This window comes from Furipterus horrens, unplaced genomic scaffold (assembly GCF_987537825.1).
Source record: "Furipterus horrens unplaced genomic scaffold, mFurHor1.1.pri manual_scaffold_4, whole genome shotgun sequence".
Lineage (NCBI taxonomy): Eukaryota > Metazoa > Chordata > Mammalia > Chiroptera > Furipteridae > Furipterus > Furipterus horrens.
The window spans coordinates 86,765,309-86,779,093 of record NW_028327174.1 but is presented as its reverse complement, the minus strand read 5'-3'; the positions used below and the strand labels follow the sequence as shown (position 1 = coordinate 86,779,093).

The 13,785-nt window shown below is 38.1% G+C and overlaps 1 protein-coding gene across 1 annotated transcript in view; it reads left to right on the top strand.

Annotated features, from left to right (window-relative positions):
* The window catches only part of PSPC1 (paraspeckle component 1), a 73,218-nt gene that overhangs the window by 27,584 nt on the left and 31,849 nt on the right, over window positions 1-13,785 (top strand). The window contains exon 5 of the mRNA XM_090273721.1: window positions 9,508-9,592. Within this exon, the coding sequence (XP_090129847.1) occupies window positions 9,508-9,592 (85 nt within the window). The remainder of the gene's footprint in view (window positions 1-9,507; window positions 9,593-13,785) is intronic.

Sequence of the window (13,785 nt, the reverse complement as noted above, 5' to 3'; positions counted from 1 at the left end):
AATCCCTGTACCTTTACCCTCTTTCTCAACCCTTCCCACTTCCCCCTCCCAGCTGATAACCCTCCAAATGATATCCATACGTATGATTCTGTTCCTGTTGTAGTTGTTTGCTTAGTGTTTTTTTTTTAGATTCAGTTGTTGATAGTTGTGAGTTTCTTTGTCATTTTAGTGTTCATAGTTTTGATCTTTTTTTTTAATTAAGTCCCTTTAACATTTCATATAATAAGGGCTTGGTGATGATGAACTCCTTTAGCTTTACCGTGTCTGGGAACCATTTTCTCTTCCTTTCCATTCTAAATGATAGCTCTCCTGGATAGAGTAATCTTGGTTGTAGGTCCTTGCTTTTCATCACATTGAATACTTCTTGCCGGCCCCTTCTTGTCTGCAAAGTTTCTTTTGAGAAATCAACTAATAATCTTTGTAGATAACTCTCTGCTTTCTTCTTGCTGCTTTTAAGATTCTTTATCTTTAACCTTTGGCATTTTAATTATAATGTTTCTTGATGTGGTCCTCTTTGGGTCTAGTTTGTGTCCCTCTGTGTTTCTGGTACTTATATGTCTATTTCCTTCACCAAATTAGGTAAGTTTTCCTTCATTTTTTTTTTCACATAAGTTTCCAATTTGTTACTCTTCTTCTCCTTCTGACACCCCTGAGATTCGAGTGTTGGCACTTTTGGAGGTGTCCCAGAATGGATTTTTAAAAAATATTTAATTTATCCATTTTTAGAGAGAGGGGAAGGGAGGGAGGATGAGGGGGAGAGAAACATCAATGCGTGGTTGCCTCTTGTGCAACCCCAACTGGGGATCTGCCCTGCAACCTAGGCATGTGCCCCAACTGGGAATCGAAACAGCAACCCTTTGGTTCACAGGCCTGTACTTCATCCACTTAGCCACACCAGCTAGGGCCCAGAGTCTTCTTAAATTCTTCTTCTTTTTTTTTTAAATTCTTGTGTCTTCATTTTGTTCTGATTGAATGATTATTTTTTCCTTATGTTCCAAATCATAGCTTTGAATCCCTGCTTCCATCCCTTCACGGTTGCTTTCTTCTGGATTTTTTAAAATTTCACTTCTTGTAGCCTTCAATTCATGTATTATGCTTCTCAGTGAGATCTCTGAGCATTCTGATCACCATTATTTTGAACTCTGAATCTGTTAAGTTAGCTATGTTACTTTGCTTAACTCCTTTTCTTCAATTCTGTTCTGTTCTTTCATTTGGGGCATTTTTCTTTGTCTCCTCAATTTGGCAATCTCCGTGTGTTTGTTTCTGTGTATTAAGTTCAGCCGCTTTGACGCCCTGTTCTAAGTTGTGTGGGGTGGAGCCTTAGGTATTCAATGAGGACGGCAACCCTTTTTGTCACTAGTGGCTTCGTTTGTGGGGTAGGAAGGATCAGAGGGGGGACAGTGCTGCTGTTGCCTGATTTCTTGGAGGCTGTCTGGCACTTGCCCTGTTTCCAGTCACTTCACCCACTTCCTGTACAAGACTGGCACCCCTCCAGCTGTCGTTGTCATGGTGGTTCCCAGAATGGGAGTTTGCATACATTCTGGGCCATGTGGTCCCTGTAAACACACACTCCTTAATAGCCAGCAGTTCCTTTTGCTGCTCAAAGCTCCAGTGATTTTTTTATAGCCAGAAGTTATGAGGCTTTATTTTTACTGGTGCTGGAACCCTGGGCTGTGCAGTCTAACCTGCATCCACCTGATTTTTATCCTCCACATGTGAATGCTGTTCCACTGCCTTACCCTTCCCACACTGCATCCTCTCTGCACCATTTCTCTGTCTCTGCACCTGCTACGCATCTAGATGAATATAGCTTCTTTAAATCCTTAGTTGTTGGACTTCTATATAGTTCAGTTTTCAAGCAATTCTGGGTTTTTTTTGTTTTAATGCTAGTTGTGATCCTTTTTATGGTTGTACAAGGAAGTGAAACATATTTCCCTATACCTGCATCTTGACTTGAAGCCTTCAAGGATCATTTCTGTCTTCATAATTTCTTTAAGAGGAGTTTATAGAAACAACATTCCTGGAGTTCTTGCATGTTCTAAAGTACTCTGTGATCCTTGTACTTTAAACTGATGCTCGAATGGTTAAAATTTGTGCGTTTTTGCCCTCCCGTTTTTTTCTCAAGTATGTAATAGCATTTTTCAGTGTCTTCTAGTGTTGAACGTGTCTGTGGAGAAGTCTTAAATAAGGCTGGATTTTTTTCCCACTGTGCAAGTGACTTGATCCTTTTGTCAGGTTTTCATATGAATTTTTTATTTCTAACGTCTAATAACTTACTAGGATGCCCCCACCCCCCACATTTTGTTTTAAGAAGTTTTTCTTTTTTTTTTTTTAAGATTTTATTTATTGAGAGAAGGGAAGGGAGAGAGTAAGAGGGAGAGAAATATCATTGTGTGGTTGTCTCTTTTGTGCCCCCAGCTGGAGACCTGGCCTGCAACCCAGTCATGTTTCCTGACTAGGAATTGAACCAGCAAGCCTTTGGTTCATCAGCCTGTGCTCAATCCACTGAGCTACACCAGCCAGGGGAGACGTTTTAAACAAACAAAAAACAACTTGAATTAATATCAAGGTGTTCACTACTTAGATTTTGCTTTACCTTTCATCATATTTGCTTTATTACATCTTTTTATCTGTCCATTCTCGTATTCAAGATGTATTTTGTTGTATGCCATAATATTCCTTGGGAATATATGATGTCATTTCAATCTGTAGTTTCAATTCTTGTATTTTCAGAAAGTCGACTTGCTACATCAGAGAGCATACATTCAGTTTTCATTACTTGAAGGCTATTCAATTCAGAAAACACTTTCTTACAGTCCAGTAAATAAAACTTTAAATCTGTCTATGTTTCTCTCTTTTCCCTTTTGCTGTGTATCTGTATTTCTGATATATTGAAGTTATAGTGTTGATTAATTTTGTGTTCTTTTATCATTAAATTTGTTAGGTAAGTTTAAAAATGTTATTTGGTATAGCCTTGACTGGTGTGACTCGGTTGGTTGTTGTTCCACAGACCAAAAGGTCACTGCTTTCATTTCCTGTCAGGGCACATGCCTGGGTTGCGGTCTAGGTCCCTGGTTGGTGGTGTGTAAGAGGCAACAGGTGATTCTCTCTCACATAGATGTTTTTCTCCCTTTCCTTTTCTAAAAGTAAGTAAATAAAATCTTTAAAAAAATAAAAATGTTATTTGGTCTGGTAATTAGTAGTATACTACAGGTGGTGTATTCATGTCTGTGAATACTTTTGTGCTATATTTTTAAGAAATATGTCTGTTAGTGTGTCATTTACTCGATCAAAGGACAAAAACATATCTAGTTATGTATTTTTTTGGTAATTTTTTCCCAAAACGATACTACTATGGCAGTATATAGATATATACACATTTCTAAAATTTTAGGAACTTTGGATATTAACAAAACTTAAAAAATAATTTTGTGAATGTCAAATGGTAGGTTTTTAAATTAATTAATTTTTAAGTTTTTAAAAAGATTTTATTTTTAGAGAACAGGGAAAGGGAAGGAGAAAGAGAAGGAGAGAAGCATCACACGTCCCCCCTCACCCCCCAAACTGAGGACCTGGCCTGCAACCCAGGCATGTACCCTGACTGGGAATTGAACCAGCGACCCTTTGGTTCGCAGGTCAGCATTCAGTCCACTGTCATATGGTAGTTTTAAGTTGATATTGATCCTGTTTATTATCAGATGCTTATCTGATAATTGTATTGTCCAGCCTTTAAGCTTATTTGAAAGCATTAAACAAGTTTTTTGAATGATTTTAGAGAGAAACAGAAATACTGATTTGTTGTTCCACTTATTTATACATTCATTGGTTGATTCTTGTATGTGCCCTGACTGGAGGTTGAACTTGCAACCTTGGTATCAGGAGTATCAGGTTGATGCTCTAACCAACCTAGCTACCTGGCCAGGCATTTGAGCTAATTATTATACCAATGTTACAGGTAAGGGAATGTGATTCGAGAGGTTGAAGCAGTTTTCTGAACTGGCACAGCTTAACCAGTTGTCAGATAACAAACATTCATGTTTTTTCTTATTCCTTTTTCATGGGCAAAAAAAATTTTTTTTGTATGTTTTATCGATTATGCTGTTACTGTTGTCCCAGTTCCTTTTCCCTTTGCTCCCCTCCACCGAGCAACATCCCCTCCCTCCAGCAGTCCTCCACCATTAGTCCATGTCTATGGGTTGTGCATAAAGCTCTTCTCAACATCCCCCTGTCTATTCCCCACCCTCCTACCTTGCTTCTTAATTCCTGCACCATTTCCCTCCCTCTCCCCCTTCCCTCTCCCAGCTGCCCTCCCCGCACATGCTCCCCGTACCTATGATTCTGTTTCCACTCTAGTTTACCTTTGTTTCATTCCCTAGCTTCTGTTGTTAATAGTTGTGATACTGTTTTCATTTTAGTGTTCATAGTTTTGATATCCTTTTTCTTAAATAAGTCCCTTTAATGTTTCATATAATGGCTTGGTGATGAACTCCTTCAGCTTTACTTTGTCTGTGAAGCACTTTATCTGCCCTTCCATTCTGAGTGATATCTTTGCTGGGTAGAGTAATCTTGGTTGTAGGGCCTTGCTTTTCATCACTTTAAATATTTCCTTCCAGTCTCTTCTTGCCTGCCAAGTTCCTTTTGAGAAATCAGCTGACAGGCTTATAGGTACTCCTTTGTAAGTAATTCTCCTCTTCTCTTTTGTTTTTTTAGATATGCTTTATTGATTATGCTGTTACAGTTGTCCCAATTTCTTTTCCCTTTGTTCCCCTTCACCCACTGACCCCCTACCTCCATTTGTCCTCTGCCCCTTAGTCTATGCCCATTGGTTGTGCATATAGTTCTTCTCAACATCTTCCTGTCTACTCCACTTCCTTCTATTATGCTTCTTAATTCCTGTACCATCTCCGTCCCTTTCCCCTCTTCCCCCTCCCTGCTGACCTCCCCCCATAATATTCCCATACCTATAATTCTTTTCCCACTCTTGTTGCCTACTTAGTTTGCCTTTGTTTTGGTTCCCAAGCTTCTGTTGTTGGTTGTGGTGATACAGTTTTCATTTTAATGTTCTTAGTTTTGATCCTCCTTCTTCTAAAAAAGTCCCTTTAACATTTCGTATAACAGTGGTTTGGATCTGATGAACTCCTTCAGTTTTACTTTGTCCCGGAAGCACTTTCTCTGCCCTTCTATCCTGCATGACAGCTTTGCTGGATAGAGTAATTGTGGTTGTAGGTTTTTGCTTTTCATTACTTTGAATATTTCTTGCCACTCCCTTTCCTGCAGAGTGTCCTTTGAGAAATCAGCTGATGGTCTAATTGGGACCCCTTTGTACATAATTCTCTTCTTCTGTCTTGCTGCTTTTAAGATTCTCTCTTTATCTTTAATTTTTGACATTTTGATTATAATGTATCTTGGTGTGATTTTCCCTGGGTCCAGTTTTTTTGGAACTCTCTGTGCTTCCTGGACCTGTAAGTCTATTTCCTTCCCCAAGTTAGGGAAGTTCTGCTTCATTATTTTTTCACATAATTTTTCAATTTCTAGTTCTTCCCCTTCTGGCAACCCTATGATTCGCATGTTGGCCCACTTATAGCTGTCCCATAGGTTTCTGAGCCTCTCCTCATTTTCCTCACTTTTCATTTCCTCTTTCTGTACTGGTTGATTGTTCCTTTCCTGTGTTCCGATTTGTTGATTTGATGTCTGGTTTTCTTTCCCTCACCACTAGTTTCCTATGTGTTTTTGTTCATTTCAGCAGCACTAGCCTTCATTCCTTCCCTGTCTTGTTTAAGATCTGCTGTCAGGTCTGTAAGCATTCTTATAACCAAAGCTCTGAACTGTGCCTCAGAAAGATTTCCTATCTGCTGATCTGTTAGATCAGATGTTTGCTGTCAGGTCATCTGTGTCACTGGGATCTCTATCATGATCTGTGCCATCCAGACAGTTTTGTGTGTACCGTTGCTTCCTGGGTGGGGCTGTCAACTCCTACTCTATAGTGGGCGGAGCCTGTGCACTGGTTACAACTGGGTGACCCTTCTCACCATGCTGTGGTGTTTTCTGTGGGGTTGGGGGTCAAAGATGGATTTCTGCCATTCACTCTCCACTGAGAGACTGGGAGTCTTCTCCTCTGTCCCCACCCCTTTTGGGCCTCACAGTCCGAGGTAATGGGGGTCTGTCTTCCCCAGCGTTGGAATCGCAAGCTGATGGGTCTGTTCTGCAGCCGGGGCTGCTCCCCAGGTGCTTCTCGCCTCCCCTTAAATATAGGTGTCTATGCTTACCCCTGTCCCACCGCCATTGCCACTGCTGCCTCCACCAGCACAACTTGACCTCTCTGCCCCGGCTTCGCCTCTCCTGCCTGTCTGGATGAGCTCCACTTCTTTATAGCTTCATACGTTGGACTTCCATTTATTTTGTGGAACTTCTGGTCATTTCTGGTTTTGCGATAGTTGTATTCCTTCTTAGTTGTGGAGGGAGACGGAGTGTGTCAGTCTAGGCCTCCATCTTGGCTGGAAGTCTCCTCTTCTCTCTTGATGCTTTTAAGATTCTTTATCCTTATCCTTTAGCATTTTTATTATGATGTGTCTTGGTGTGGTCCTCCCTGGGTCTAGTTTGTTTGGGACTCTGTGCTTCCTGGATCTGTACATCCATTTCCTTCCCCAAATTAGGGAAGTTTTCCTTCATTATTTTTTCACATAATTTTTCAATTTCTTGCTCTCCCTCTTCACCTTCTGGAAACCCTATGATTTGGATGTTGGCATGTTTATACCTGTCCCAGAGGTTTCTAAGCCTCTCCTCATTTTTTAAAATTCTCATTTCCTCCTTCTGTACTGGTTGACTGTTTGTTTCTTCATTATGTTCCAATTTGTTGATTTCAACCCTGGTTTTCTTTCCTTCACCACTTGTTTCATGTGTCTTTTCCTTTATTTCAGCCAGGATAGCCTTCATTCTTTCCCCGTCCCATTTAATCTTTGTTGTCAGAGTTGTGAGCATCCTAATCACCAATGCCTTAAACTGTGCATCTGTTAAGTTGTCTGTCTTCTCATCTGTTAGGCATGCTATCTGCTCATTGCTTAGTTGCGTGACTGGGACCTTGATCTGACCCTGCTTCTGGGTCGTACTTCTCTGTCTCCTCCTCTTTCTGTGATTTCCTCTGTGATTTGGGAAAGGGCTGTTGGATCTCTTACGTTATGGGGGGTGGAGCCTTAGATATTCCTTAGTGCTGGCAATTGGTTCACCGTGTTTTGGTGCTTATGTGGGGGAGGGATCTGAGAGGGAAAGTGCCAGTTTCCGCAGCTTTTCCAGGCACTTCTTCCCATTTCCATACTAAGCAAGCTGCCTCCTTTTCGAGACTGGCAGCTTCTTTCTGTGCCCCGACCCCACTTGCTTTCATAGTCAGAAGTAATGTGGCTCTATTTTCCCAGGTTCTGGAACTGCAAACTGTGTGGTCTAGTTTGGAGCTTGAATAATTTCTCGGGTTTAATCAGTATGAATGTGTTTCTTGTCAAGGGTGCTGCTAGCCCTGTCTGCCCGCCTCTCTCCTGAGAGCTGCACTGCCTCTACCTATGCTGACAAAAAGCACTCACCTGCAGCCGCTGCTTTTCTCTTTTTCTCCATCCCAGCTCCGCCCCTCCTACCCCTCTGATTGATTATTTCTTCTTTATTTCTTGCTGAATTTCCCTATAGTTTTGATTTTTTGGATTTTATGGGTTTTTTTTTTAAGTTTTGAAGTGGTTGTAAATTTCTTCTTAGTTGTGAAGAGAAGCAGCGCGTGTATTTACGCCTCCATCTTGGCCAGAAATCTCATGGGCAAAAATCTGTTGCATATTTTTATATTTAGAATTTTATATTTAGGTAGTCTCTAATTTAAGAGCAGCTAACCTACAGCTAATCTCCAAAAACAATGTTGAAATTGTTATAGGTGATAGTGGGACATTTTCCATTCTTTGGCTTATTGAAGAATTTCCTCTTTAGCAATGTAAGTAGATTACATTTTTTTTCTATGCACTAGGTTTCTCCCACTCAACTAATGCATGGCTCTCAACGTTGATTGTGCAATGGAGTCATTTAGGGGGCTTCAAATAAAGATACTGATGTCTGGTCCACATCCCACGATATTTTGATTTAATTGGTCTGTGGTTAAAAGGTGTTTAATTCTAATGAGTAGTTAGTTATAGTTGACAACTAATGGTGTAAATGTCTGAAATCATTGTAGTCATATTTGATGTCTTTTAATATTGCTAAGTGTTAACTAACATTGTTATAATCACCTGGTCCCTACCCCATGTACCAAAACTGACTTTCCTGAAGAAAAGAGTCCCAAAATCTGTTTTTTAATTTTAATTTTTTTAGTTTCCCAGTTGCATCTGACTATCCAGGTTTGGGTTACTGGTATGTCGGAAAGAGCTCTGGAATAATGATAGATTGGCCGAGCAATAGGTGGATAGCTGGAGCACATTTATAATTTATCTGAATCTTTTTTTCTTTGACATAATACATAATTCAGTCTGTTTCCAATCTATGAAATAGGAGGATAATATTTACCTTGTTAGGGCTGTGTTGCCAACCTTGTTACAGTTATGATAATAGAGTTATTGCGACATAGAAAGTTAACTGAAACTGTATTATGTAAGTTCTGAGTGTAGTGAATTATTAAATAATGTTAAGCTAATTTATGGCCATTTTAGAAAATCAGATAACATGATGAGAGACAAGGAAAATAAAAGTAACCAATAATTGTGCTTTTCAGAATATCTTAATATTTTGGTAGTTTTAAATTTATACATGCAGGCCCACATAATTTGGTGAGATATTACAAAAATTTTTAACACTTGGAAAGTTTACTACTTCTTAGATATGCAAAAAAAATGTACTCTTTGTTACCTTATACTACTGTGGAGCCTTTGTTCTTGATACAGCAAGTATGATGTCAGTGGCAATGCTTGTCTTATTTAAAATGATCTCGCTCATCTCAGTATTCAGTCTTTTTCCACTTTCAAGAATTCTTTGCTGTCTTTTTTCATAAGACACTGACTTAGTGTATGAGGAATCTTATACTAATTATGTTGGGGGGTTGGTGATCTTTGGGCCTTATGAAATGTCTTACTGCTATTCCTACTGGTCTGGTTCTTACCTGCTCTCTACTAACATCTCCTAAGACATCTTTTTAGGCTTTGCATTTGCTGCTGAGAAATTCTAATATGTTAAAAATATATAAGTGAATATACAGCTGTCATTCTGCTTTTAGCATGTTTTAATTCATGTTTTTAAAGGAAACTTAATTTCTGAGAAAAGGATGAATTTTATTATTGTCTTCATACACATGAAGAAACAGGCCCAGAAAGGAAATTAATTAGATTAATTACACAGCTTATAATCTCATTATAAGATGATGTAATAGACATTGGGTGAATGAGTATGAATAAATTATTATATATCATTGCCAGTATTAGTCTTTATGTTCATTGATATAAAAATAGAGAAGGGCAGCTAAAATATTAATGGGTAATCAATATTTTATAGATTTAATGAGACGTCAAGAAGAACTCAGACGCCTGGAAGAACTCAGGAACCAAGAGCTGCAAAAACGGAAGCAAATACAACTGAGGTAAAAAAACAAACGAACGGGTGAACGGGGTGGGGGAGGAGCAATGGGGGAAAAAGTGGGACAACTGTAATAGAAAAACAAATAAATTTGAAACAAACGAACAAACAAAACAGCCATTATAACGTAGGTGTGAATTTACATAGTTCTTGTGTATTACAAATAAAACTTTGCTCTTCCATTGGGAATAAATTGTACAGGTTGGAAAATACAAACAAAATTGTCCATTTTTGACTATACTTGGGCAATTACTCCACAAACTAGCATTAATTCTTTATTATTATTATTATGATTTTTTAGCTGATTAGTGACATCTTGGTTGCATAAAGTGTGACCTTGCATATGAGGCCTAGGCATTATTGCATATAATTTTATAGAAGAATTCATCACACCAAGACACATCATAATTAAAATGCCAAAGGTTCAAGATAAAGAGAGTATCTCAAAAGCAGCAAGAGAAAAGAAGAGTTACCTACAAAGTAACTATACTTTGTAGTCAAGAAGGGACTGGCAAGAAGTATTGGAAGTAATGAGAAGCAAGGACCTACAACCAAGATTACTCTATCCAGCAAAGCCATCATTTAGAATGGAAGGGCAGATAAAGTGCCTCCCAGAGAAGGTAAAGCTAAAGGAGTTCATCATCACCAAGCCATTATTACATGAAATGTTAAAAGGACATATTCAAGAAAAAGAGGATCAAAACTATGAACATTAAAGTGACAACAAACAACTATCAACAACTGAATCTAAAAAATAAAAACAAAATTCAGAATCATAGGTATGGGGATCATTTGGAGGCTTATCAGCTGGGAGGAAGAAGGGGAGTTAATGGGAAAACGGTGCAGGTATTAAGAAGCATAATTGGTTGGTACAAAATAGACAGGGGGATGTTAAGAATAGTATAGGAAAGGGTGAAACTAAAGAACTTACATGCACGATCCATGGACATGAACCTTAGGAGGGTGGGATTGCTGGAGGGAATGGGGGCTACTGGGAGGAGGGAAGCAAAGGGGAAAAATATTGGTACTACTGTAACAGCATAATCAATAAAATATACTTTAAAAAATCATAGTAATTAGGAAATGTGAACAAAACTATGATAGATTAAAGCAAAAATTTGTTTTTGGAAGTTCTATAAAAGTAGTAAATACTTGTGTAGGAAGTAAAGTGCTCATAGGAAATAAAAGATAAAGCAGAAAGTGTAAAACCATGAATGAGTGTGAATTGTCTTCACAGTTTGGAGATAGGTAGTATTCAGTATAGTTTAGTTTATTTTTCTCCACAGTGTATGTGATTTGTACATATATTTCTGTCCTGGAACTAGTCTGATTGTACTCTTAACTACTTGGACAGTTTGCACCAGTAACTGGGGGAATTGTTAGAAAGCCTCAAATTTCTCTTCGTAATCTGTAGGGGCAGAGCTATAATAAATTATGCAGGTGATGCTGGTACAACCTAAAGTTTCAGAGTGACTATTGAATATAGCTTCCTACATCAGCTTCCTGCCTAAGGGACCTTTCTTTTTTAAAAAATATTTTTTAAGACAGACGGGAGGAAAGGGAAGGGGGGAGAGAGAAGGAGGGAGAAAGGGGGAACGGGGCAGAGAGAGAGAGAGAGAGAGAACGAGAATGAATGTATAAGAGACATTTATCGGTTGCCCCTCACAATATTCCCAACTAGGGACCTGGCCGGCAACCCAGTTATGTGTTCTGACCAGGTATGAAATCAGGGACCTTTCAGTATGCCTGAGGATTGCTATCCCATTGGGCCACACCACTTACTGCTAGGGACCTTTATAAAGGGTCTTTCGTGTTACTTCTTTCCTTTTTATGTAAATGTCGTCAAGTCTCTTCTACTTTACAAAGGAAAAGAAACCTCTTCAGTAACCAAAAAAAACCCTGTCTGAATCCAGCTTTCTTCTCTTATATTTATACTTCATAGTTTTTTTTTTTAACCAATTCAATTTTATTTAATATGACCTTAGTGATATTTCTTTTTTACTTTAATTTTTCAATTAATGTTTATGTTCAGCATTATTTTGTATTAGTTTCAGGTGTGCAGCAGAGCGGTTAGACAGTATGCTTTAGAAAATGTTCCTTACCCCCAACATTTCTTGTACCCACCTAAAATAAAGACATAGTATTGGGCTGGCCAAAAAGTCTGTTTAGTTTTTTCCGTAAAATAAAAGGCAGTTTTCGTTTTTACCAATAACTGTATTGATTTGGATATTTTTTGAGTATGTTGGCTATCTCACGCTATTGGCTTCTAGTGGGTAGAGGCCAAGGGTGCTGCTAAATATCTTTGAATGCATAAGACAGCCCCACAGCAAAGAATTATTTGGAGAAATGGTTGATTCCAAGGACTGAAAAGTTTAAGATTAGCTTGGAATATTTTTGCCAGACAGTAATAACATACTCAAGAAAGGATGGGGCATGTTGAAAGAACACAGGAGCAAAACTGAAGGAGCCCTGATGGCCAAAGTTGGAACAGTTTCAACAACGAAGTAAAAAATGATTGTGTTAGATTTAAATTTTTAAAATTAATTTATTGATTTTAGAGAGAGAGGGAGAGACATGAATTTGTTGTTCTACTTATTTATACATTCATTGGTCGCTTGTTTTATGTGCCCTGACCAGAGATTGGACCTGAAACCTTGGTGTAATGGGACGATGATCTAACCAACTGAGCTACCCAGCCAAACCCGATAGTGTTAGATTTTAAAATGTAGAATAAATTTTCATAAGTCTACGTGATGGCAGTAAGTAAATGAATGAATGAATGAATAAATGGAGGAGAATGGGCAGCTCATCATTAAAGTAGAGTTTTAATTATTGCGGAAGGAATGATAGGGAGAGATAATCACCAGTGGATGAACATGACTGATGATGGTTACACATAAGGTCTATTGATGGGTGCTAAAATTGTTATGCAAAAGTTGAGAAACAGGGTTTGCATTTTCTCAAATTTGTATTAGGTACATAGGGAAAAATAGTAAACTTAAAGTGAGGAAACCTAGCAGACACCACCATTACCAAGAATGTTAATTTTTATGTCAGTGTAATAAGACATTGACACCAGGGCCCCCCTAATATGATGCACTTAGAAGGATAGTGTTATTTTTGTGGTTTTCTTGCCAAAAATTTGTAACATCGTGCTTGTCATGAGAAAACTTAAGACAAACCCAAATTGAAGGATATTATACAAAATGGCCAGTACTCTTTAAAAAAGTGCCAGGGTTATGAAAGATTGAAAAAGACTGAACTATTACAAACTGGAGGAGACTAAGGAGAGATAATAATTAAATACAATGTGGGATTCTGGATGGAGTCCTGGTACAGAAGAAGGACATTAGTAGGGAAAATGGGTGAAATTTGAAATCTGTAGTTTAACTATACCGTTATATTAGTGTTAATTTTTGGTTTTCACAATTGTACCATGCTTATGTAAGATGTTAGTATTACAGGATGTTGCATGAGTGATATGTAGAAACTACCTTTTTTGCAACTTTTCTGTAAATTTGAAATTAGTGGTAAGGGGAAGAAAAGAAAAAGTACTTTTATGTATTGAGGATACAGTGAGGAACAAAAGTCAGAAGTCCTACCACTGTGGAACTTACATTTGTATAGGAGGGAAGCATATAAAAATTGGAATAATCAGATTATTAAAAAGCAAGTAAAGTGCACAGAAATAGTATGAAGTACTTATTGAATTTTTCATAGGTTACCTAGTCTCATAACAGGAGAAATATTGGTTGCTTGATGTGGCAAGCCTTCTGTGTTCATGGTGATTTTTTATTGAATTGGTTTTCATTAATCTTATTTCATATGCAGGGGTATGTCAGATTCAGTTTGAAATTCAGATAACTATATATTAACAATAAAAATACCTCAACATTGAGTGGTAATTTGATGGAAAATCTTTATGCTTGGTTACATTTTAGCAGAAATGGGCAGTGACAGATTTTTTAACTAGCTTACCCTGTGCCTGGTGGTGTGGAGTTACTTTTGAAATTACTGTGAGAATCTTGATTTAAGAATGTGAACAACTTGTCTTAAAATCATTAGTTTTTTGCAGCATGTGTCAAAGGAAGGGAAAATCTGCTGTGTCTGGGAACAGTAATTTTATACTAATAATACCTATAAGACAAAGCAAATAAAACTGTAGCAATGTAACTGCAGAGATTTATCTGACTGATC